The sequence below is a fragment of the Prunus avium genome, chromosome 4 (genome assembly GCF_965620075.1).
Source record: "Prunus avium chromosome 4, drPruAviu1.hap1.1, whole genome shotgun sequence".
Classification (NCBI taxonomy): domain Eukaryota; kingdom Viridiplantae; phylum Streptophyta; class Magnoliopsida; order Rosales; family Rosaceae; genus Prunus; species Prunus avium.
In genome coordinates this window covers 23,960,677-23,986,899 of record NC_142287.1, presented here as the reverse complement: position 1 = coordinate 23,986,899, position 26,223 = coordinate 23,960,677, and the positions used below count along the sequence as shown (strand labels likewise).

The 26,223-nt window shown below is 37.3% G+C and overlaps 2 protein-coding genes and 3 pseudogenes across 3 annotated transcripts; 2 read left to right on the top strand and 3 right to left on the bottom strand.

Annotated features, from left to right (window-relative positions):
• Positions 1 to 4,912: 4,912 nt before the first annotated feature.
• Positions 4,913 to 7,125, bottom strand: LOC110752616 (beta-glucosidase 18-like; annotated as a pseudogene).
• A 777-nt stretch (positions 7,126 to 7,902) lies between these two features.
• Positions 7,903 to 11,368, bottom strand: LOC110752767 (beta-glucosidase 18-like; annotated as a pseudogene). Its single transcript, XR_015835046.1, has 12 exons — positions 11,184 to 11,368; positions 11,057 to 11,123; positions 10,866 to 10,924; positions 10,686 to 10,761; positions 10,516 to 10,590; positions 10,334 to 10,421; positions 9,976 to 10,228; positions 9,608 to 9,722; positions 9,215 to 9,468; positions 8,857 to 8,961; positions 8,691 to 8,784; positions 7,903 to 8,606 (listed from the first exon to the last, which is right to left on the bottom strand). The product of XR_015835046.1 is annotated as a beta-glucosidase 18-like (transcript).
• Positions 11,369 to 13,253: 1,885 nt separating this feature from the next.
• Positions 13,254 to 14,401, top strand: LOC148295075 (10 kDa chaperonin 1, chloroplastic-like). The gene is made up of 4 exons (XM_088252727.1): positions 13,254 to 13,328; positions 13,423 to 13,470; positions 13,666 to 13,695; positions 14,209 to 14,401. Exons 1-4 carry the CDS (start codon positions 13,254 to 13,256, stop codon positions 14,275 to 14,277), a joined length of 222 nt encoding a protein of 73 aa, XP_088108853.1. The 3' UTR covers positions 14,278 to 14,401.
• Positions 14,402 to 15,475: 1,074 nt separating this feature from the next.
• Positions 15,476 to 17,763, bottom strand: LOC148295074 (T-complex protein 1 subunit theta-like; annotated as a pseudogene).
• Positions 17,764 to 22,626: 4,863 nt separating this feature from the next.
• ABCG9 (ABC-2 type transporter family protein) lies at positions 22,627 to 26,223 on the top strand. The gene is made up of 4 exons (XM_021953460.2): positions 22,627 to 23,061; positions 23,188 to 23,959; positions 24,480 to 24,802; positions 25,307 to 26,223. Exons 1-4 carry the CDS (start codon positions 22,951 to 22,953, stop codon positions 25,967 to 25,969), a joined length of 1,869 nt encoding a protein of 622 aa, XP_021809152.1. The 5' UTR covers positions 22,627 to 22,950; the 3' UTR covers positions 25,970 to 26,223.

Here is a 26,223-nt window from a genome sequence, read left to right as displayed (position 1 = left end):
CTAAACCTTCCCACATATATGTATGTGAGCATGTTTTAGTTGCTAATACGTCCTCTGGGTGGATTGTAGATACGGGAGCAACCAAACATGTGACTCGAGATCGAGAAGGTTTTTTGGATTATCGACGAATTCCAAAGGGCACCTCTGGTGTGTTCATGGGTGATGGAAGCCGTATAGAAGCTTTGGGAGTTGGTTCATATCAACTTCAGATGCGCAATGGGCGCACATTGCTCCTCAATAATGTGCTCTACGTTCCTGGAATTCAGCATAATCTATTTTCAGTTTTAGAGTGTTTGCGTGATGGATATTGTTTTAAGTTTTCTGCTTTTGGTTTGGATGTGTTATTGGATGGTACAATTGTTGGTCATGGTTTTTTAAGGAGTAACTTCTTTTATTTGGATTTGAATGATTCTGATTACTCATCTTCTTATATAGCTTATGCTGATGTACATGTTGATTCTGCAACTTGGCATGCTAGACTAGGACATATAGGACGTGACAGGATGACAAGGTTAGCTAGATAAGGTCTTTTAGGCTCACTCGCTAAAGTTGACCTACCTATATGTGAATGTTGTCTGGCTGGTAAAGCTATAAGAAAGCCTTTTGGTAAGGCTAAGAGAGCTACTCAACCGCTAGAGTTAGTTCACTCGGACATTTGTGGACCTATGAGTGTGAAGGCACGTCATGGCGCCTCTTATTTTCTCACATTTATTGATGATTACACGCGATATGGTTATGTCTATCTGATCGCTCACCGCTATGAAGCCTTGGATTGTTTCAAGCGTTTTATAGCTGAGGTTGAGAATCAGACAGAGAAGAGTTTAAAGGCTCTTCGCACAGACCGCGGACGCGAGTACTTATCTGAACAGTTTAAAGAACTATGTGAAAATAAGGGGATACGCAGACAACTTACTGTTCCTTATACACCGCAACAAAATGGTGTTGCGGAGAGAAGGAATAGAACTTTATTAGACATGGTTAGGTCTATGATGGCGCAAGCTAATCTCCCAATTTCATTTTGGGGAGATGCAATATTAACTGCTGCCTACATTCTTAACCGAGTGCCTTCCCAATCAGTCACTTCAACCCCTTATGAATTATGGAAAGGCGAAAAGCCCAATTTGGGGCATTTGCGCCCTTGGGGATCAGCTGGTTTTGTTCATAATACTTTCCACAAGCATGGAAAGCTTGGCCCTCGAGGTAAAAAACATATCTTCATAAGGTATTGCGAGCACTCGAAAGGCTATGTGATGTATGGTGAACATGCTGATGGAGGAATGACTGAATAGATTCCCGAAATGTGAATTTCATAGAGAATGATTTTCCTAGCATTGGTGATGCCCAAAAGAATCTTGACCTCCATGAGTTGGAAGGAAGTGAAGATATTTCACAATCTTTAAGCGAGGATGGGGAATTGACTCCTAATCCAGTAATCGCTAAAGAAAGTGACAATGATCTGCAACCTAGTGGGAGTATACCAAAGGATGGTACACCGCTAGAAACTCAAGATTTAATGGTGCGCAAGAGCAAACGAGGAAATATTCCCCGTCGATTTTTTGAAATTGAAGGGGAAACTTTCTTGTGTACTCCAATAGATGAAGAAGAGCGTGCTTCTTATAAGGAAGCGCTATCATCTTTAGCTAGTAAAGAGTGGATGACTGCTATGCAAGATGAGATAAGCTCAATGGACAAAAACAAGGTCTGGGAGTTAGTTGACCTTCCGCCTGGGCGCAAGACCGTTGGAAACAAATGGGTCTTGAAAATCAAACGCAAAGCGGACGGTTCAATTGACAAGTACAAGGCACGTCTTGTGACAAAAGGCTATACTCAAAGAGAGGGTATAGACTATGATGATACTTTCTCCCCTGTGGTGAGATTTGCATCTATTCGCCTAATCCTCGCTATTGTCGCACAAAAGGATTTGAACCTTTTTCAAATGGATGTTAAGACTGCATTTCTCAATGGAGATCTAGATGAAGAGATCTATATGGATCAACCAATGGGTTTTGAGGTCAAAGGACAAGAGCGCAAAGTTTGCCGTCTCAAACGTTCTATTTATGGCCTCAAACAAGCGTCTAGACAGTGGAACATTAGATTTCATACCTCAATCATCTCCTTTGGTTTTGAGATGGTTGAAGAAGACTACTGTGTGTATCTAAAACGATCCAAGGAAAATGTTCAGATTCTTTCATTGTATGTTGATGACATTCTCATAGCAGGAAATGACATGGATTCCATTGTCGCCACTAAGAAGTGGTTGTCCGCAAAGTTTGAAATGAAGGACATGGGTGAGGCAAATTATGTGCTAGGAGTGAAAATCATAAGAGACCGTTCAAAAGGACTTCTCGGTTTGTCTCAAGAGACTTACATTAAGAAGATACTTGAACGTTTTCGTATGCATCACTCCAAACCCATAGACACACCAATGGAAAAAGGATGTGTCCTAACCCTTGACCAATGTCCTAAAAATGATGAGGAAAGAAACCAAATGACCAAAGTTCCTTATGCATCTGCGATAGGAAGTCTAATGTACGCTATGTTGTGTACACGGCCAGACATCTGTCATGCAGTTGGTATGGTGAGCCGTTATCAAAATAATCCTGGACCTGCTCATTGGAAAGTAGTAAAGAGAATTTTTCGATATCTGCAAGGCACCGCTGATCTTGTCTTATGCTACCATGGTGGCGATTTGAGACTTAGAGGTTACAGCGATGCAGATTGGGCCAATGACAGAGATGAACGCAAATCCACCTCTGGTTATGCTTTTATACTTGGAGGTGGAGCTATCTCTTGGTGTAGCAAGAAACAGTCTTGCATAGCCCTATCCACAATGGAGTCGGAATATGTTGCTTGCTCAGCAGCAGTTCAGGAAGCTGTTTGGTTAAGAAGATTCTTGCAACGACTAAACTATACAGCCAAAACCTGTGAGGCAGTACTTGTTTACTCAGATAGTACATCTGCTTTGGCATATGTAAAGGATCCGAAATACCATGGAAAATCCAAACACATAGATGTCAGATATCACTATATCAGACAGAGGGTAGCACAAGGAGAGGTTATATTAAAGCATATCTCAAGTGGCAATATGGTTGCTGATCCTCTCACTAAACCCATTGCTAGAGATGTGTTCCTTTCTCATATTAGGAGTATGGGACTACGAAGGTTTTAGTATACCTATTTTGTAATTGACTTTATTATTAATGCAATGTTAATCGTTTTTTCCATGGTACTTGTTCTAGAATGATTGATATGGTTTTTGCACAAAGATTTGTCACCAGGCTTGAGTCAGCCCACTCACATGGGAGATTCACCTTGGCGCTGAGATAGCGAGCAAGATGAGACATTTGTGTTATGTTCTAAAAAGCTTAGACAACATATTATGACATATATGTATATTTGCGCCCAAGTAGGCAGCAAGATAAAACACTTCTCTAAATGTCGCCTTAGTTGGAGCTAAGATGAGACCTTGAAAAAGGAAAGAGGTCGATCATAGAAAATTGCCATAAAATCTATGAAGCCTGTATTGAGCCGAATGTGAGATTCCAGACAGGCACCGAGAGGGTGACTGAGACTAGAACTCAAGTTAGACATTTGTGTAATGTCTAGACTAAGATTCGTATGACGTATGTCCAATTCTTGGACAAGTGACATGCTCATTTTATGAGAATACGTCATAGCATACATTTTATACTGTATGTGCTAGATGCGATCGACAGTGGGAGCGATGAATGAATCCCTGCTTCATCACTATGTGAGCCACTTGGATCATTAATTAAGATCCTAAAAATGTACCCTTAGTTGACTTTAGCCTATGTCATGAAGAGGATGCTTGATGTTGCTACTTTAGCTTGTTTCCCTAGGATCAATTATAAGGTCTCAAGGGGCATGTCTAAGAAAGCAGTTAAGTCTAGTTGGATTGATATTAGCGCTTAAGGAAGACTGTTCGACAATACACCATGTTTTTGTGACTCATAGCTGGCCAGCGTCTATGTCATATTTGTTGATGACATGTCATGAGTACAATACATATTTGGGGTGAAGCACTGCTTTTATGAGGGGTTAAGAGTGCTGATACCGGTGTAGTCTGAATAAGTCTGGGGTATGTACGAGATGATTTCAAATGATGCACTTTTATTAGTTTGGTGATGACTTAATAAAATGTGCTCTTGTAGCTGTACGTTTTTTCTCGCAAGGTCGCACGACCCATTTCCTGTATGAGAAGAAGAGTGTATACAAGAGGTTTAAGATGATTATGAGGTTATCACACCCTATGTGGGTGAGTGGGAGATGTAATAAAACAAGTTATCACACCCTATGTGGGTGAGTGGGAGATGTAATAAAACAATGATTATGCACTAATCCTTGTTTTATGGCACTACACAAATTAAGGCACTTAGCCTTGTTTTATGGCACTACACAAATTAAGGCACTTAGCCTTGTTTTATGGCACTACACTAATCCTTGTTTTAAGGCACTAAACCTTGTTTTAAGGCACTACCAACTTAAGCACTAGTGTATGTTTTATGCTCTCTTGAGATGAGCTAAGACAACTCCTATAAATAGATGGAGTGTGTGCAAGTGAAGAGATGATGAGAAGCATTAGTGCATACTCTCTAAGTTGGTGTGTGTGAGACAAGAAGTGTGAGTGCATATCAAAGAGTTGTAGTGAGTTTTACACCCACAAAGAGAGAAACCTCATATCTCCCTAAACACTCTCCTTTAGGCAATTCACCAAGAGCCTTGGTCTTGGGTACGTGGAATCAATGGAGTAACTTTCATAGCCAATCCAACGACCTTGGAGACGAGGAACGTGTAGAATCTTGTTGGCGTGTTCGTGACGTGGAAGCATCTCGGCGGGCTAGTAATTGCAAGCGGTTTTTCACTTGGAATCTTCCGCAAGGTATGCAGTACCTTATTCCGAATATATATTAACGATTATTAACACTGGCAATTCCAAGCCAGGGCATTCTCGCATTTCCGCAGGGTAATCTCCAAGCACTAAAGGATCAACCACCCTGTTTAGAAAGAAAAAGAAGTTATAGTCATGCATTTGTGTACTCTAAATTTGTACACTTCTTTTGTGTTGTGTTATGCAATACCCTAAATACTTTTTGGCATCAAAATCATATGCACCTTATAATATTATAAGTAAAATTGGTACACACAGATTAGAAAATAAGCACTTACCATGCCACATTTAAAGTCAAAGCTCTATCAACAGCAAGTCGATCCCTTTCATCATCTCTAAGCGGTTCATACGTGTGCGTATTTGCAACAATTCCAATAAACCCATGTTGTTTTGGCTGTATCAACATTACAGTTATATAGATGCTCCCTCAAATTTAAACCCAATTGGTGGTAACATTTCCAACTTTGGCTAAGAACGAGCTCATATTAACAGTGGAAAATACTTTGTTGTTTTCTCGAAGGAGTCATTCTTCCTCATTGATAGATCACAGTTTTACACATGTACAAAAAATATCTTTATGTGCTTCTGAGAAATTATTTATACTTATATATCAGACCAAAATATGTCAAGCGATGTTTACATGCAATTACCGAATTACGTACCCCAAAACTCTTGAAGCATACGGAGGCAAAATGTGCAAATTCTTCCTTTCAACAACAAAGAGTTCAATAAAATCTTTAAAATCCGTGAAAGATTAATTGCCCAGAGTTCCAAATATAGTGTTTTTTTAAATTCATTTCTAGGGAATGCATCAGCTCAATGTCTTCCTATATAAATTCATATACACAAGTTATTTTCAAAAAAGTTGATTAATTTGCCCACTATATATTTATTATGTGTTTGTTTTCTCTTTTAATTGTTACAAATAAAGTTGAGATTAAAACTAATTTATTCTCTAATTCAACTCTAATTGTTTTTAACAAACACAGTTGTCATGGCTGGGGAGCTTTGACCAGCATATTGGCGACGTAGACCTCCATTGTTTTGCCGATCTGCTTCTTAAAAATCTTGTTCACCATCTTCTGGTACGTTGCTCCGGCGTTCTTCAATCCAAACAACATGACCTTGTTGTAATAAGTACCCCTTTCAATTATAAAATAAGTCTCTAAGAACTTAGAATCAGATGACTAAAGAATAGAGCAATGACCTGCCCCACAATGACCTTGTAGCAATTCTGACTTGGTGAAGGGTCACAAATGGCTATATTCCTGCATTGTGGCACAATTAGAATCAGATGACTATACGTTGTCTAATTTCGCTAATTTGTTTACTTGTATGGTCCTTAAGAATTGAATCACATTGTGAAGTGGGACTCGTGTGTGCACAGGTACCTTTGCTTAGCAGATTGTCTATAAGTTTATTATAAAAGATGATCCCTCTTGGATTGACTGAGCCGAGTATCCCATCTGTGAATGGCTCAAGAAGATCATTTCAAATTTAAACTAAGTTGTAACAATCCCAGATTAACAGAAAAAAGCAAATAAAAAACAAGATTAAACCATAAACCAAATGAAGATACACAAAGCCGGCACCATACCGGGTAGAATTCTTGCCCAGGACATGGAGAACCGGTGTGCATTTGTCCCTAGGGAATGCATTAGCTCATTGTCTTCCTACATATAGATTCATATACACACAAGTTACTTTCAGAAACTTGAGAATATGAAAGAGTGCGGATGGAAAGATCAATACCAAGTAGCTGTTGTAATGGTCGTCTGCAACTTCTCCATTGTCATTATCCTCTATTTTTCCTGTGCAGAAATTAATTTGGTGAGTACAAAGATCCATGGAGAGTTACAGAACAGCTTTGTAGTAAATGATATTTAGAGTTACCTGGAATTTGAGTGAAAAAATCCCAATTGCTTAGGCTCTTACCATCTTCAAGATAAGCACCTTCAACCTTATAAATTTGAATGAAAAGCCAATTCAAAGTTCAGATAGTTGCAGAAATAAAGAAAGAGTTTGATGAGAAGAAGAAGAAGAAGAGGAAAATGCCTGATAAGATGAAGTGGATGCACCAAAGAAGAAGTCATCTGGGTACTGAGACCTTTGGACTTTTTCTTCATCTTGTTCGAAACTTTGAGCTAAAAAACAGAGAAAATGAGGAAAACAGAGCACGAGCACAAGAAACAGAGCTTGCCTCCCCTGAACTCCATTTTGTTGGTTTCGATTTTCGTGGTATCAAGTTGGTATATATATCAACATTTGGGTATGGGGCGGAGCTAGAATTGTAAAATTAGGGGGCCAAAATAGAAAATACAAGTAGATAAAATACCTAAGTATTCAATAAGTACATGTTTAGAGCTAAATATTTCTAATTTAGTCATGTCTAATTTGTTTTAGAGGGAACTTCAACTTAAATTATAAGTGGTTTATCACAGATTTTATGTGTTATATATAATATAATAGAGGAGAGATAAAAAAAAATGGAGGGCTAAGGCCACTCCAAGTCTAAGAGTGGCTCCGTCACAAGGTATGGCAAGAACTTTATTTATTTATTTATTTTTATACAAGCGATATAGGGGGAGAGAGTTTTCTCACACACACTCCCAATGTTTCATGGGATTACAAATCTGAGACCATTAGTCTGCAAATCAAGGTACTTCTCCAGTGAGCTAGATCCCACTTGCAAGAATATTTAATACACAAGGTGAGGGGCCATCTATAATTCACTGCATTCTATTTCTGGGACAACGAACAAACCTTATGAAAAAACAGAAGTGAATCAAAAAAGAAAAAAATTCATTACTTGTTTGAAGGGTCTTTTCATTTGCCAATTATTTAGAGTTTTGCATATGGAGATAAACAGGTGGTTTCAATTTCTCTTATGCCCAAAATTGATTTTTAGGGTGGCCAAATGAAGTAGCTAGCTAAAAGCTCTTTAATATAATATTACAAGGGGTAAATTACTCAAATGATCCTCAAATTTGTACCCGATTTACATTTTGGTCTCTAAACTAAATTATTCTTTCAAATGGTCCACCAACTCTTTCTTAATCGGCACTTTGGTCCTACCGTTACATTTTCTGTTAAATTTAGTCATGCGAGCAACATGCCACATTTGTGGGGGTAAATAAGACTTTTGACCTATGTATCACCCTTTTATCACTACTATATTGCCCATTTATCACCTATGTATCACCACTTTATCACCTATTTGGGGAACATAGGACAGTTATGGATGGTTTTACCCGTACATTTGACGGCAACATTAACATAATTTAGCGGTAGGATCAATGGAGCGATTAATATAGAGTTGATGGACCATTTGAACAAATAATTTAATTGAGGGACCAAAATGTAAATCGGGTATAAATTTGAGGACCATTTGAGTAATTTACCCTATTACAAGCCATAATAATTTTGGCCAAAAAGTCTTACAAGTCTCATCATTATCATTAACAAGGACTTTTTCTACATTTCAGCAACTTTAGCTTCCAGTTGGCTAAATATAATATTATCGTTGTGACTACTGTTTCTGAGAAAACTAGCAAACCATCCTGCAGAAAGCTTTGGAGTTCGGTGAAGCGTTTTTCGATCGACATAATATAAACCAAATCTTGTGGTGTATCCACTGAGCCACTCAAAATTATCCATCAAGGACCAAATGAAATATCCACGAACATCAGCCCCATTCCTGTCAATTAGAATTTCAAAATTAATATTGAAAATTTATATCATTGCTTTGAGGATTACCGAAGAACTAATTCATTGATGATACCTTATTGCTCTGGCCACAGAGGCCATGTAAGCTTTGTGAAACTTGATCCTGTTCCAATCTTGTAGTTCAGTCTGTGGGGTTGGTGAAGAGTATCCTGCCACATAGTTGAGAAAATTGTTGGATATATGAACAGGTTTTCAATCACAAGTTGTGATATTGGCTTTACCGTTTTCAGTAATAAACATGGGCTTGTTATTGTATCTTTGCTTTAGATAATCAAGCACATCTTCTCCATGCCTCTCGGAACCACAAAAAACCTAGGCATTCCAGTCTTTGAAACACAGCACAAGTTGAGAGCACCTTGTTAAACCAAAATCCAATAGCCATGGAAGAAGAAATAAATTATGAAAATTTATCCAAGAAAAGAAGGGGGAAATAACAAGGCTGATGATGCAAGGGTACAATAGCTATGCCAAAATTATGTTGCCAAATGATTTTGTTTGCAAGGCACGGGCATGTCATGCATTATAGTCTGATAACGTAACATGTCCCACTGATTATATCAAGAGTAATGTTCGATATACCGGTTCTCCAATTGGTACGCCATCTCGATACCCGGTTGTGTTGAGAAAGCCTCTAATGGCATGGTCACCGCCTAAGGGGCAAGCAGAGTGGATACAGTCCTTGACGTATAGAGTTGAATAGTGGTTGAAGCCTATAAAATCTATGCTGCCTCTTAATAGCTGTTTTTCGTTGTGGGAAAACCTTGGCAATTCCAATCCAGGGCATTCGCGCATTTCAGAAGGGTAATCTCCATGCACTAAAGGATCAAACATCCTGTTAAGAAAAGAAAAAAAGTTTAGTCATGCTTTGTGTACTCTTAATTTCTACACTTCTATTCTATTGTGCTGTGATCAGATCTTATAATATTATAAGCAAATTGGTAGAAACACAGATTAGAAAAATAAACACTTAACATGCGACATTGAAAGCCAAAGCTCTATCAACAGCATGCCGATCCCTTTCATCATCTCTCAGCGGTTCATACATGTGTGCATTTGCAACAATTCCAATAAACCCATGCTGTTTTGGCTGTGTCAACATAAAAGTTATCACATATATGATATATACACCCTCAAATTTAAACCCAATAAGTGGTACGTTTCCAACTTCAGCTAAGAACAAGTTCATATTCGCATCGCAATGGAAAATACAAGTTCAAATTCCCTATAGACAAATCACAGTTTGATATGTGTCTTTCTGTGCTTTTGAGAAATTATTTATGCTTATATGTCAGACCAAAACATGTCAAACAATGTTTACATGCAATTACCGAATTACGTACCCAAAAAACCCTACGATATGTGTCAACTGCCATGGCATGAGCTAGTAAAATGTTGTGCATTGCGATGAGAGGCTCGGTATCAGAGTTGCCACTTGAACAGTTCCCAAAAGGGGGTGAACAATGAACTGGTGGGTACCATCCCCTTATATAGGCAAACTCACTCACGAGATTGGGTTCATTGAAGGTAATCCAGTACTTCACCCTGTCCCCAAAGCTCTTGAAGCATATGGAGGCAAAATGTGCAAATTCTTCCCTTCAACAACAAAGAATTCAATAAAATGTTGCAAGATCAGTAAAAGCTTAATTGCCAAGAGTTCCAAATATAGTGTTGTTTCAAAAATAGAAATAAAAATCATACCGTAATAGCGGACTAAGCCAACCCCCATCTCTTTGTTCTAGAACTTGGGGCATGTCATAGTGGTGAACTGTCACAAATGGCTCTATCCCTGCATTATGCATCCAAAATCCAAATCATGCATATAGATATATTTTAATTTAGAAAATTTTAATTGGTCTTGAATTTAAGATCAGATTATGCACCTTTGAGCAACAGATGGTCTATAAGTTTGTTATAAAAGGTGATCCCACTTGGATTGGTTTTGCCGAGCATCCCATCTGTTTTTAGCTCAAGAAGATCATTTTAATTGAGTTGCAAATATCCCAGATTAACCAAAAAAACTAATTAATTAAGATAATATGAAACAACATACCGGGTAGAATTCTAGCCCATGAAATAGAGATGCGATATGAATTCATTCCCAGGGAATGCATCAGCTCAATGTCTTCCTATATAAATTCATATACATACACAATTCATCTCAAAAAGTTAATTAATTTGCTCACTATATTTTATGTGTTTGTTTTCTCCTTTAATTGTTCTGAAGACTTACTAAGTAGCGATGGTAATGGTCGTCTGCAACATCCCCATTCTCATTACTTTCTATTGTTCCTGAAGTATTTTTAAAATATATACATTAATTTGCTGAAAATCCATGAAAATATTAAGTGTCAAGATTAGTTTTTTTTTTGGTGGGGGGGTGGGGCGGTGGGGTTCTGACAACATTGTTAGTTCTTTGTTTACCTGGAGTGTGGCAGAAGACATCCCAGTTGCTTAGGCTCTTGCCATCTTCAAGATAAGCACCTTCAACCTTATAAAATCAAAAGAGGTAGCAAATTCAAGAAGAGGAAGAAGACGAAGAGAAAAATGCCTGGTAAGATGAAGTGCTGGCTCCAAACAAGAAGCCATCTGGGAACTGAGACCTTTGAATTTCTTCATTTTCCTTGAAGCTTTGAGCTGAAAAAGCAGAGGAAACAAGAACAAAAGAGTACCAAAAGAAACAGAGCATGCCTCCTCCTGTGAACTTCATTTTGTTGAGTACCTATGTGTGTGATATTTTCACTCTAACTTGGATATATAACTAACTCACTCTAGCTAAACCCAAAAGGTACTTGTGTTTTATAGTGTTGACCAACGTGTTTTTAATTGGGAAATAGCGGTATATACCCCCAATTTTATAATCTTAACTAAAAATACCACCCCCCCAATATTTGTACAACTATCACCTATAAATATAAAATTATTGTCCACTTATTGTTGAATTTTCACAACTTCAGAAATTTTGTTCTCTCTTAGGTCACTCAGCTCTCTCTCTCTCTCTCTCTCTGGCACAGCTCTCTTTTTGTTTGGTTTCTGTCTAACGCAGCTCTCTGTGTCTCTCTTGGCTCTCTCTGTCTCTAGCGCAACTCTGTGTCTCTCTCTTTGCTCTCTTTCTCATAGCGCAGCTCTTTCTCTCTCTAGCTTCGTTATGTCTCTTTCTCCCCCTATTTGGTCTCTTGCTCTCTGTTTGGAATCGCGAACCCCTCCCTTTAGTTATGTCTTCTGAATAGCTGCTTGCAACCTTGAAGCTCTAGTGGATTGCCGACCTCGAAAAGGTAGTGTTGATGGTTATTTTTTTAATATCAGTGGGATTATGTGAAATGGGTTATATTTTGATTGTTTGGGTTTGTGTTAAATTCGTTTTGGTTTTAATTGCTTTGGGTTAGGTTTTGTTGAATATTCATGATCATTCATCTGGGTTTGTACCAATTGCATTTAGATTGGTCTGGATATGTGAATCTTGAAACTTGGGATTTTCCATTTGATGTAGTAGATCTGTATAGTGTGATTCTGATGAATTCTGGTTCACTGATGTGTTAGTGGTGTACTGCTGTTGTGTTCGTGTTATTTTGCTATCGTATTGCTGTTACGTTACTGTTATATTGCCATTATATTGCTGTTATATTGCCATTGTATTGCCTGGTTATTGTGGTTATATTGTGTTAAGGTGGGCTTGAGTTCAACTACAGTTCTTGAATGCCAACAAGGATTTGAGCTTGAACTGTAATGGTTTGAGAAGTTATTAATTTTGATTGGCTTGCCTTAGTTAAAGGACTCAGACTAGTGGCAATTTGAGTTATATTGCCCATTGCGTGTTTATGCTGGCTGTGTCTCTGTTAGGTGGGCAATTATCTGACCGAAGTCTTGAGAAGGTTGGCTTGAACATGAGGCACATGATCTGAAAGTTAAGTCATGATTGTTGATTACGTGTGCCCTCATGTGATCAAAGAGACAAAAGCCACCCCATTTGATCTGAGGGATAAAAATCTTACCCCCCCCACCAAAAAATAAATAAAAATCTGTCTTAGTTATGAATAAGTTTGTAATGGTGTTAGGCGGACTTGACTAGTTATGAGTAGTCAGTAATGGTTACATGCATCTCAGACTCTCTATTTCTTTACTAAGCCAATGTCCCAAAAGCATATTGATCACCGTATTAATTTCTTATGACCACATTCTCCAAAGGATCTTATGAGTGCTTTCAATTTGTCAACAATGGCAAAAAATGGCCTACGTTGCACCAAGTCCTTGTTGGCTGTACTTATGACAAATATTTTTGATTCATGGTTTTTGAGGGGGCGATTATCTTATGGTTGGTTACAATGGGATTCCATTCAAAATTATAAAGTTTTTTAATATTTCATTTTTTACTTATTCTTTGGTTTTCCTTTTGCATGTTTGTCTCTTGAATGATATCAAGAGGTTGCATGTTGATTGATGGCGGTTAGTTGGGAACAGTGGGTTCTAAAACTGACCTCATTGTTTGTATTTTTCTTCTTCTTCTTATTAGATCATGGAGAAATATCTATTTTGATTTGAAATTCTGCATTTTTGAAATATATTGCGTTGGTGTTACTTGTGTACCTTATCTGTTAATATTAGCGTGATAACAAATTGTCTTATGCCACAGAAATCAGCTGGAGGAGTTTTGCTGCCCAAATCAGCCGTTAAATTTGAGCGGTATCTTATGGGAGTAGTATGCCTACTGTTTCTGTCTCGTTATGATTAATTTTTTTTTTGAAGTAACAAGTTGAATATCAGGATATTCTAACGAGCGTTGTTATTCTCAGATTCTTTCTGTTGGTGCTGAGGTTGGGGAAGTCAAGGCTGGAAAGAAGGTGAGCAATTAAAACATTCTCAAATAATGGCAACTGTCTTCTGGTCTGAAATAATGTTGATTTGTGACATATATTGTTGCTTAGACGATAAGTTTCTGAGCTAGTGAAGTTTTTTGTTGTTTAATGGTTTATTTCCAAGTAGTGATTTAGGTGCTTACCATGTCATCTGAATTTTGAATCCTTATCCTTTTGCAGGTTCTTTTCTCGGACATAAATGCATATGAGGTAAGTAGAATTGATTCAGTTGAAAATATTATACAGCTCTGATGTTAAGAGTCTAAAATAAACATTGATGAAGGACTTCCACTGTTTTATGAGTATATTCCATCACATTGTTAACCTGTGCGTTGTAACTTCTGGACACTTAAATGGCATAGAACGAACTTATTTACTTACCAATTGTCTTGTTTCATTTGCTATGACATCAAAATTATCAACTATCTAATCTCGGTTGGCTAGCATGATTGTCTGATACAATCACAGCTTATCTTGTGCCTGTTCCAGAGCATGCACAATTATTGTGTTGAGCATTTCTGACACAAAATTGGCACACGTTCTGTCTTGACTCCCAAGAATGGCCGACTGTAAAACAAGGAGCTGACATTTTTATCTTCTTTATAAACTGAAGTCTATGTTGTGCAAATGGTCTATGAATTGTTGCATGCAATGGGTGCATATGGATGCTTGCACTATGGATTGCCATTTTCTTTTACTGATAATGCATTTTTGACGTCTCAGGTGGATTTGGGAACAGATGGCAGGCACTGCTTCTGCAAAGAGAGTGAATTACTGGCCGTAGTTGAATAAAGTTTCAGCTACGGGTAGGTACATTGTTTTACAGGATTATTTTGTGAAACTTTTCATTGTCAAGATGGTTTTCCATGCAGTGTCTCCAACTCCCAAAACTATATATTAAGTTCAAATTTGTTAAGTACATGCTATTTCTGCATATGCATTGATTGCATGGGTTTTTGTATTATTTAATCTCCAATGTTGACACTCTAGAAATATTGGTAGGAAATTGGAAGGAGTGGGGAGAGGAAGGCATGATTTTACAGGAGGTCTTCCATCTGGATTTTTAAAAACCTTCTGAGAGAAAAGGTCTTGATCGTTGGATCAAATCCACAGTTGGGATTAGCTTAAAAAGTTATAGTAAAACTTAAACCAAAAACTGAAGCAGATTTGTTTGCTGTTTAGTTGGTTCAATCTGATATAGAAAGCATCCGAAATGGAATTGGGAATCCGATTAGAGGTTTTAAAGATGTTTAACTCATTTTCTGGTTGAATTTGTTTTAATCTGTACCATACGTACAATTTCTCCACAGCATTTTGAATGGATCAAACATCATATGAATCCGTCCAAAAGAAAAACAAATAGAAACACAGCTAATATTGTTATGGTTCGATGGCGATTTATTTTGCATGTGTAAAATGTAGTCTGTAATGGATGTGTGTTTATTGTATGTAGATTCACATAATATTGCTGTTCTATTGTATGTCTATTGTCTTAATATTGCCTTTGTATTGTATAGATAGTGTATGCATATTGCCACCCTATTGGATGTATATTGTAATACTATTGCTATCGTATTGTGGTTATATTGCTCTAATATTGCCTCTATAGTGTACGTATATTGGCCTAATATTTCTATTATATTGTATGTCAATGGCCATTTGGTCTAATAACAGTCTCCACTTCGTTGAAAGTAATCCTGAATTCAAATGTCACGGACACGACAATTGTTATCCATCCTTATATTAGCATGAATTGATGTTGACCTTTCAAATGATAGTTGGAGTTGCACATCGATTCATATTCAAAAGGAAAGTAATTCTCTCCCTCAATGAATCTTCGTTCAAAAGAAGGTAGCTATCAAATATTGGGTACAAAAATGCAAGATCCACGGTAAATTAATTGGGCACAAACCACATATTACAAAATCAGGATGATTTTTGGCATGCTTGAAAAGAGAAGGGCCAAACACAACAGAAAAGAAAATCCATTCAAGCTTTCTCACTAAACATGGCTCAAGCACTTGACCATGGTTTCAATCCAAACCTACCCAACAAGGGCATACCGCGTGTCCATAGTAACAGAAGAGTGGCATTTACAAAGCATGAACTGCAATATGTTTCTTTTTCTCCTAAACAAAATTGTTACTAAAATGGAACAAAAGATCCCTAACATAGAGCAATACAAGCAAAGATAGTCAATTGTCATACACACAAAATTAGTCCTCATCCATCCCTGCAGGCTGATCTCTCTTACTAGGGCCACCTGCTGGTTTTCCCATTATAATCTGCAAGATAGTCAAAGCACTGTCAACAACCTTTTTTTTAATGAAGGTATTAAACATTAAATAGGCTGCAATCAGATAGATTCATCATTTCTCACATATTTTTAGCTAGCTAGAAAACCCCCAGCATATAGATTTTCTATTTACTATCAAGCCTTCTGCACTGAAGCCATATTCATTATAAAAGTTCAACATTTCCCAAATGTAACTTTCAGTTTTATTTTATTTTTTCAAGTTAAAAACTAACATTTGCGACCGTTCTTTTGAGTTATAAAGGAGTTTGTGTTCTGAGTACACACGTGCATACATGCATCTGTGCCAAGTTAGGGGAACTTTAAAAAAAAAAAAAAAAGAGACTTCACAAAAAGTCTAAAAGTATAAAATTAAATAAATAAATAAAAAGAATAGTCAACTAATTCATAAAGCCTCGATTTTTTTTTTATAAAAAAAACTGTATGTATAGCATTTTTTCTGCTTTGGCCTCAAAGATGCAATCAGGGATTCAAAGATATAGTTCATACCAAATTTGGGTACTTCAAAATTAGGAAAACCATTGACAAATACGTAGTTACTAGTTACCTGATCTACCCGTAGAACAGTGCAGGCAGCATCTGCAGCATACTTGAGAGCAAAGAACCTGCAACAAACAGCCCAAGAAAGAAGATTGATACCTATATCTCATACGAAACAACTTCCTGGCCAACTTAAACATATTGATTTCAATAAATTAATGAAACAGAACTATCTAAAGTTCATAAAATACCCAAAATGTTTGAAGTCGAGATGTTTCCAAGTTACTATTTATCAGTTATCCAAAGAAATCCTCACTTATTCCCGAATGCTATAATTCGTAAAAATCCTAAATGCAAACCATCAATACTATTTGTAAAACAAATAAAAAATAAAAAGTTTGGCATTGTCACTCTGTTATCCTCTAGAAACCAACCATTTACTGAAAAAGAAAGATAAGAAACCTTTCGTAGTGGATATGTGGCTTAACTATTTACACAAATGAAATATAATAAAGAAAATAACAGAATGACTGGGTCCCCTGGTGAATAAAGGCTTTCAGCACAAAGATGTAGTTGTTAGACCACCAAATCATGAACTAAATTTTATACATCATATATGCATAACCTCCTAGCCCTATTAGCCGGCCAATGGACTTCAAAATGCACCACAATCCTCAAAACACCCATGCCAGTTAGTCACACTTTGATACAGAAAATCAACAGAAATGATACCAATAAGATGAACCATTAATGTACGCAACAGGAACTAATTGGCTATCAAAACCACCAAAAATGGGATTACTAATAAAAGCTACCTCTACAAACAAATTCTGGATCCAAAATTAATGAAAATTCAGAACCAAAATTGCATCAAACATCACAGCTGTAACAACATTCAATGTATTGAGAACTTTCACATAAAAGCATGAACTGTTACAAGACAAAGAGCAGCTTACTTAGTTATGTGGAGGTCCCAAATATTAAGAGTTGACACATCTTTGCAACGGCCTTCCTCCAAGTCGAGGCCCACTTTGGTATTTCCTGATGCATGTTCAGCATATAGAGAAGATATGATCTCCATTGCATTAAGCCCAGCATTTTCAGCTAGCGTTTTAGGCACCATCTCAAAGCTTTCGGCAAATTTTGCTATAGCATACTGATCCAATCTGCAAAACCATTGTTTCTTTAGTAGGTTATTGCACTACTGCCCAATCAGAAATCTATGACTGGGAAAATGGTTACAAAATCAAGTTCCAATAGTTGGTCTAGACATCAATATTTTATTTTATGTTTCAGGGACAACATCTTGAGAAAATAATAATTCACGCTATTTACCATGTTTCTGTAAAAGAGAATTCCTTTACTCTCTTAGCTAACTCAATTTCAGTAGTTGCCGCTCCAGGAACAATGCGGCTATCCTTGCATATTGCCTGAAAATGAAATGCATTACGACAGTAAGATATTAATTCCAACGGTTTGGACATCTGATTAAACAATTTATTCAAAAGTTCCAGAGAACCATATGCTAACAATGATTGAAGAGGTAAAACAAAACCAGCCTAACAAGAACATACAAAATTCTCAGTCTCAAATGTGGACTGTGGACCATTGACAATCTGCAAAATTTGATTATAAGCATGTAGATTCCAGAAGTCGTTTTTGACAATTACCCATCCATAAACAACGTCCCTTCCTTTGCTTTGATTTGAACAAGTAAAATCAGAATATTGTGGAATTAATTCTTGTAGAAATCATAGAGCCCAGAGCTTAAAATCTCATCAAACAATATAGATAGTTGGGACTTACCCAGACAAAGCTGAACGAAGCCCAAACGTTCTGTGACAAAATGAAGAGTTTGATTTCTGTGAACAGTGCCTGCGAGCGAGTGAGAGTGGGTGTGAGTTATTACCCAGTTCATAGAAACCCATAAACCCAAACCAAATTTCTGAGTAACCCCTAAACACTAAAACCCTAAACCAATTTTTTACAAATCCGTACACCATAAACCAAATTTCAAAGAAAAGGTATATGAAGAGTACCTCATGGATGTCAACGGTGGAGAGGATGAACAGCCACTGCTGAGGGAGAAAGACAATTGCGTCGGAGAGAGAGAGGTACACGAGGGAGAGAGACGGGCCGAAGAGATAGAGTAGAGAGAGAAGCCAATTTCTGAAAAATTGATATGGGTACAATAAGTGGACAATAATTATATATTTATATGTGGTAGTTGTAAAAAAAATTGGGAAGGGGTGATATTTTTAGTTAAGATTATAAAATGGGTGGCATATACCGCTATTTCCCTTTTTAATTTGACCAGTTTAGTTCCTGTGTTTAGTGCCGTGAGCAAATGCGGCCCAATTTGTTAATTTGTTGTTAAAAAGTTTTTAATAAAAAACTAATATAACAATTGAATTGAATTTATAAATAAATAAATAAGAACTGGAAAAAATCAAAAAATAAGACACCTCATCCTGTATCCCACTGCCCCACCCACACCTCAAAGCGCCGATTGCCAAGACACACAGCCACCACACAACTCCAAGCTTTAATATATTACAAGCTTTGTTTTGGTTTTTACAAATTCCCTGTTTGTTTTTTTTTCAAATGTTATGTTTTAATATATTTTTAAGTTAATTCAACTTTTTTTAATTAATTTTAAAAAGATTCATAGGTGTTTAAAAGAACAAAAAATGTTTATAATGTTTATTTAACAATAAATTTAACGGATTGGACTATATTGGCTAACAGCGCTATACATAGGGACTAAATTGGCCAATGTAATAAAACACAATGACTATTTTGACATTTAAGCTAAAAATTAATTTATGCGCCAAGTTGAGGTCAGGGTCACTATTTTATTTATTTATTAATACAGGACATACGAGAGGAGAGGAGAATCGAACCTAGAACCTCGGAACGAAGGTGAAAGTCACTATTCATTGAGTGCATTTTGGGCCAAGTTGGGAAATATTTACATGAAACGGGGATAGCACTATTTTGTTATCTCCGGCCAATCATCGTATATCACGCATGATCACTTTTACACGTGATAGCCTGTAATTGGATGAGGATAACAAAATAGTGTTATCTCCGTTTTATACAAGTTTTTCTGAAAGTTGGGTGAAGCATAAGGGGAGAAAACAGAATGCAGAAATGAATCATTAATATCTCCGTTATTTATTAATGGGGTCATTTACCAGTTATTTGGAGCTTTGCATATGGAGACAGACAGGTGGCCTTCATTTCTTTAATAGGAAATGAAAAAAATCACGTTCTAAAATTATGGTAGCCCCAAATTGCTTAGGTTGGCATTTTGTGATATTTTCACTCTAACTAGAAAATGAATACTGAAATTCGTCCCAAAAAAAAAAAAAAAAAGAATACTGAAATAATGACATAACCTGGCATTTTGTACCGCAAAACTGTGAAAATCGACCGCAACTATACCGAAAGTGAACCTCTCATTGCGAAAAACGGACGGCAATTTGTGGTTTTTGCACGGACCACAATCTGCGATTTGTGGGTGCAATTTTAATTATTCAAAATATACGATTTTGGATACCGACCGCATATATTAAAATTATACAGTATAATTTCAAGTTATTATTTCATTCCAGCCGTTAGATTAGATGCTAGGTTAGAAGTTTAGGGACCATCTCATCTCACTCTCTTTGCCTCTTATTTCGCTCGATAGAGCCCATTGGCTCGACGACTTCATCCTCTCAACCTCCCTCAACCTATCTCTGTCTCAATCTTAGTTTGTCTCTTACCATCAGTACAAGTCAACCTCTTCGTCTCTGGTGTATCTCTACATTCTTCTCTTCTTTTATCTCTCTATCTCGTTTTTGGCAATATAGTTAACAATACCATACATATTATATTCTAAAAATAAAAAATTTAAAAACATTCATATTATGTTCCTAAAGCACTACCAGATAACACTCTCTAAAAGCCACATCCTTTTTCCACATTAAACTATTCATCCACCATGCTCAGTCTATTTCACACGTGATAAATGCATATAAAGTACTACCACAACACACTAAAAATAACAACAAACCAACCCCACAATAGCAATAAAGGCGTATATTAACTCAAAAACTCACCTAGATGAATATGATTTTTTATTAAGGGGATGAGGCGAAAGGGAAATAATACCCCTGCACGCATGCACCACGTGCGTCATAACTGACGGAATTCCCCAATTGGACTTGATTTGCTAATGATGCAAAATGTGATGACCGAAATCGAAAAATTAAAAGTGCGGTGACCAAAATTGTAATTAACCCTTATTACTACGAATCAAAACATTTAGAAAATGTAAAAAACATAAAAAATGAACACAACACATCAAAAATCCATCATCTTCACAAATTCTCCACCACCACCATCCCTACTCAAATCCCATCCAATTTCTCAGATCTCTAACATCCCTTGAGCCCAGATTCTACTCTTACCCATCTAAAAGTTACGTTGTCCTCCTAAACCCTAGTCGTTCTCTCCCTCTGTGAGTCCTAAAGGAAAATTCCATAGAGGGGGGAGGAGAAAGAAGCACCATTGCCCCTCCACCCCCTCATCTCTTCTCGTCTCTTCCTTTTAGGTTAGTGAATAAGTCCATTGGGGCAGTTTTGAATAAAAAGCCCCTTGTGGTGGTTTCTTCTAAGCCATGGTTAGATTCAAGTTCCCCATCACCCCTTTTAGTCTATCGGTTTCTTCCAAATGGTGCAATAAAGTTGTTGTCTTTGCTCACCCACACCTTTCCCTCAGCTTCCATGCTAGACTTGAATCCTTCAGGACCTTAACTTCGTGGCAATTGAACCAAAGCGGTGTGTTCTGAACTAGGTTGAGGAGAAATAGAGTGTACAATGAAGTGAGTTGCATGGAGAAAGAGATAAGGGATGCTAGATAGGGTTGGGATCCATGGTTGTAGGAGGAAGGGTGTGGGTCTTTGGTCTGGTTTTTTTTTTTTTTTTTTTTTTTAACTTTATAATTTCCTATGAAGTAATTTTAGTTTTTATGATCTTTATTTTAGTTTTATGTATTTGACTTTAATTTTAGTCAAAATTACAAATTTGCTCTTACTATTGATGGAAAATTGGATGAAATTCCAGAACATTAACAATAATGGCTAAATTAGTTGTTTTGATAAGTTCAAGTGCTAAATTAACTGGTTTTTTAATTCAGAGGGTTAAGTTCAATGGGGGTTCGAATTCAAGGGGTGTTTCAGCAATTTACTCAAATAAAAATGACAAGAAGAGAAAGAAAAAGAGACTAATGTTCTGGATGGGCTTCAATTCTTTCTCTGAGCTAGGCTAATTGTAGAATTAAACACCCGCCCATAATGCATCAAGATAGAACAATTTCAGACCATTGGGCCAATTTTGCTTAGTCGGAGGTATGAGCCCAAGCTTTTAAATAAAAAATTTGAAACTGTGATGAGGGCAACTTAAGAAAGCAAATTAATATCCTGCCCCAAAGACCACCGTCATCTATTTATTTAGATGAGAAGTTATAGAATATTATGGTAGTATGTTCATGTTGTACATTTTATACACGTGTTATAATATGGGTGAAGTGACATAATTTATTTTTCCTCCTTTTAGGTAATACTAACAATAAATATTCACTTATATTATAACACGTGTACAAGATGTACCACGTGACCGTACTACTATAGTATCACTGGGTCTCATTAATTAATTCAAATTAATAAGCTAGACAACAGCTTAGCTTTATATTAATGGGTTTAAGTTAATTACTATACAGATTGAAAAAGTGTGCTTTTGTTAAGTATATACCAAAATCTCTCACTGCCATACCTTTTCTTTTAAAAAAGAAAAGTGAATAATCTGACTAGAAAGTTTGATAAAGGTTCCATAGTGAAAGTAATCTTTTGATGCATTAATTTGAGTGGGGAAATGGTTACATACTCAGTGAACAACAACTGCAAATGATCCACTTCTTGATGCAACCAAGCAAATGAAGAAAATGTCTACAATTATACCCACCATAGAACCAGCTACATAAATTATGCACCATTCTTTTAGCCTAGCTAGCCTTTTGGTTTCAACAGATGTCCCTGTATAGCTAGCCTTTGTGCTTAGCCACTTAATCACCACGGAGGAAGAATATTACGCATAATAAGAAAAAGGGTAATTAATCTGTCACACATTTTGGTTAAATTTGGCATTAGTGTACAGTCCTCGTTAGTAAATTATCGACCATATGTTTTGGGGAAAAGGGTTTCAGAAGTAGAGTTGTAGTGGGATTGTTCAATCAAGTGATACGTGTGTGTGTATATATATATATATATATATAAACATGTGCAGGCTTGGAGGAAGTGTAACAGAACAAAAGAGCGTAACAGACTTTGAAGCGAAACCCATCAAAAAGGCCGCGTCTGGCTCATCTGTTATATCTCATCTCTCTCGCATGACTTGACTCTCTCTAATTAATTTCGCTTCTCCTTCCCAATACTTTTATTGCTTGCCCAGACTTTAATAGTTCCAGAGAGAGAGAGAGAGAGAGAGAGAGAGAGAGAGAGAAAGATCAGCTATTACATCTGATCTTCTCTTTCAATATCCAAACAAAAGGGAGAGTGGTTTTGATTGTGAGTGATGGTTTTAGCTCTATAGAGAAAGAGCTCTTTGATATCTCAAGATCACACAAGCATGGAGCAAGAAATGGTGGATTTAGAGATTCAAAGTCAGACTAATACAACATCCGAAACTGTTGAAGCCCCAGCTATCTTCAAGAAAGCCATTCGACCCGTCACATTGAAGGTACTCATCAAGATCCTCTTTCCATTGCTTTCTTGAAAAAAAAACACCCTGATCACACTTTCACACATTGGTCTTGATTTGTTTTTTTTTTTATAAAAAAAAAACTAAGTAATCACATTTACGCAGTTTGAGAACGTGGTTTACAAGATCAAACCCAAGAAGAGTACCAAGAACGAAGAGAGAGTGATCTTAAATGATGTCTCAGGCCTTGTTCAACCCGGGGAGATCCTCGCCATGCTCGGCCCCTCCGGAAGCGGCAAAACGACTCTCCTAACCGCACTTGGAGGCCGGCTTGGTGGTCGACTGGGCGGAGCCATAACCTACAACAATAAACCATTCTCAAACGCAATGAAAAGGAACATCGGCTTTGTAACCCAAGACGACTTTCTCTACCCCCATTTGACGGTCACCGAAACCCTAGTCTACACAGCCCTTCTTCGCTTGCCCAACACACTATCCAAAGCCGAGAAGACCATGCAAGCCGAGGCTGTGATTATACAACTGGAGTTAACCAAGTGCAAGAACAGTGTCGTTGGGGATGAGTTCTTGAGGGGTGTTTCAGGTGGGGAGAGAAGAAGGGTTAGCATAGGCCAAGAATTACTCGTAAACCCTAGCTTGCTCTTCTTGGATGAGCCCACATCCGGGCTAGATTCAACCACGGCGCAGCGGATTGTTTCGGCATTGTCGGATTTGGCTAGCGGAGGAAGAACTATTGTGATGACAATCCATCAACCTTCAAGTAGGCTTTTCTACATGTTTCATAAGGTGATGTTGTTATCGGAAGGGAATTGTTTGTATTTCGGAAAAGTATCGGAGGTCATGGACTATTTTTCGGGCATTGGCTATGTCCCATTGGTAGCTATGAATCCTGCAGATTTTCTGTTGGACCTTGCCAATGGTATTTTGTTCTTGTTTTTTAATAATTACTAGCTTAATTCTTGATTTCAGCGGTCAAAATCATTATAAATGCATATATTTTAGTTTGAAATTCTGCATGCATGGTTTTTTGGTTTGATGGGTCGTGGGTTCAGTAATTGCCTGTAACTTAGGTCCATCTCTTCGTTCAATGACTACCTTGACTGTGGTGCATAGTTAATTACTGTTCGAACTTCCAAATTGGGTTTGAATAAATTTCTAGGAAATCCAATTAGGACCAGTGAGAATTTATTCTTATGCTTGGGGCTTGGAAATGTTTGTAACATTGTCAGATATGCCTGGCGAATTTGTTCTTATTCAAATTCATGAGAAAATGCATTCATTATCATCATCCATTGTAATTTTACTTGTCAGTTTTTTATTATTCTTAATGCCATGTTTAATATAGGATTTCATTGCAAGTTATTTGTCTACAAGTGTATATTAGATGTTTGTGAAATTGTCTGTGTGAGTAAATATTTTGTTACATTTTATATATGTAGGTCTGGCGCCTGATGGATCGCATGAAAACAAGAGCAAGGTGAAGCAGAGCCTGGCCTTGGCCTACAAGCACAACCGTTTAGATAATCTAAAAGCTGAGATTCAAGAAACCAACTCCAGCCACTTTCAAGATGGATCCGAAAACAATAGCTTCGGGAAATGGCCCACAACTTGGTGGCAGCAATTCTCTGTGTTGCTTAGGAGAGGATTGAAAGAGAGGAGGCATGAGTCCTTCTCCGGTCTCAAGATTGGTCAGGTTGTGGCGGTGGCTCTTCTTTCTGGGCTACTATGGTGGCAGTCAGATGTTTCCCACTTGCAGGATCAAGTAAAAACACACTTCCTTCCTCCCCCTTTTTCTAGTATTTGCAATATGCATATTTTCTTTTTCTTTTTTTTTTTGGTTACTTGGGGAATTTCAATATGCATTTTCATGGGACATATTCAATCAAAATTCTGTTCTAATTAGTGCTAAGATCAATTGTTATGACCAATTGCTGATTGATACTTCATTTGTCACATATATGATTGGTACTGTTCAGAGGGTATGTTTGTTTCTGGGTTTGGCACAATAGTTGAAGTTATGGGCTACAAGTTAAACCCATAGAAAATGTACTTGATCTCTTCTAGCAAGTTCAAATTATAGATATATCAGTAACTTTGAAAATTATGCCAACAAGCATGGCATAATGTATCACTTCATGGAATGCCTAAGTTTCAATATGCAGAAGAATTTTTTTTTCTGGATAACAATTTGCGAAGACATCATAGCTCCTCTAACATAACCCATTTTTAACAACTTGAGAATCTTTTTTGTTGGTTATGTATGCAGACTGGGCTTCTCTTCTTTATGTCTGGATTTTGGGGTTTTTTCCCTTTGTTCCAAGCAATCTTCACCTTCCCCCAAGAGCGCAAGATGCTTGAAAAGGAGAGATCTTCAGGAACATACAGACTCTCCTCCTACTTCATATCAAGGATTGTTGCTGATCTTCCCATGGAGCTTGTCCTTCCAGCCGTATTTGTGACCATAACATATTGGATGGCAGGGCTGAAACCAACAGCAGGACACTTTTTCCACACCTTGCTTGTTCTCCTACTCAGTGTGTTAGTAGCTCAAGGCATGGGGCTTGCTCTTGGGGCTCTGGTAATGGACCAAAAAAAGGCCACTGTTCTTGCATCAGTCCTCATGCTGTCATTTCTTCTAGCTGGAGGTTACTATGTTCAACATGTTCCTGCTTTCATTGGTTGGATCAAATACATCTCCATCAGCAACTACTCATACAAGCTGTTGCTGGGATCTCTGTACAGTAAATCTGACACTTACCCATGTGACAGTGGGGTTTGCTTGGTTAGAGAATTCCCAAATATAAAACATGTTGGGCTTGATGGCCAAATAAGTGGTGCTGTTGCTTTGGCCATAATGCTTGTGGGCTATAGGCTAATTGGGTATTTGGCTCTCATGAGGATTGGAGTCACAAAGAAAAAGTATGCTTAGTTTATGGGAAAGTCATAGGAGGCCTATATGATTAGTATAGATGCAGATGCAGTTCTTTTTCCGGATTAGATATTTTGCTTTTCAAGTTAATTTTCCAGTTTGGCTTGTGTTCTAAATACAGACAATATCTGCGAGGCATAAAGTTTGTGGGAGTTTTGATTAGAAAGGTAGTGAACATGTAGAGATTTGGTGGAGTAATCTGAGATGGCATATATAAATAATATGTTGTGTCTAGTATTTTCTGAACAGTTACA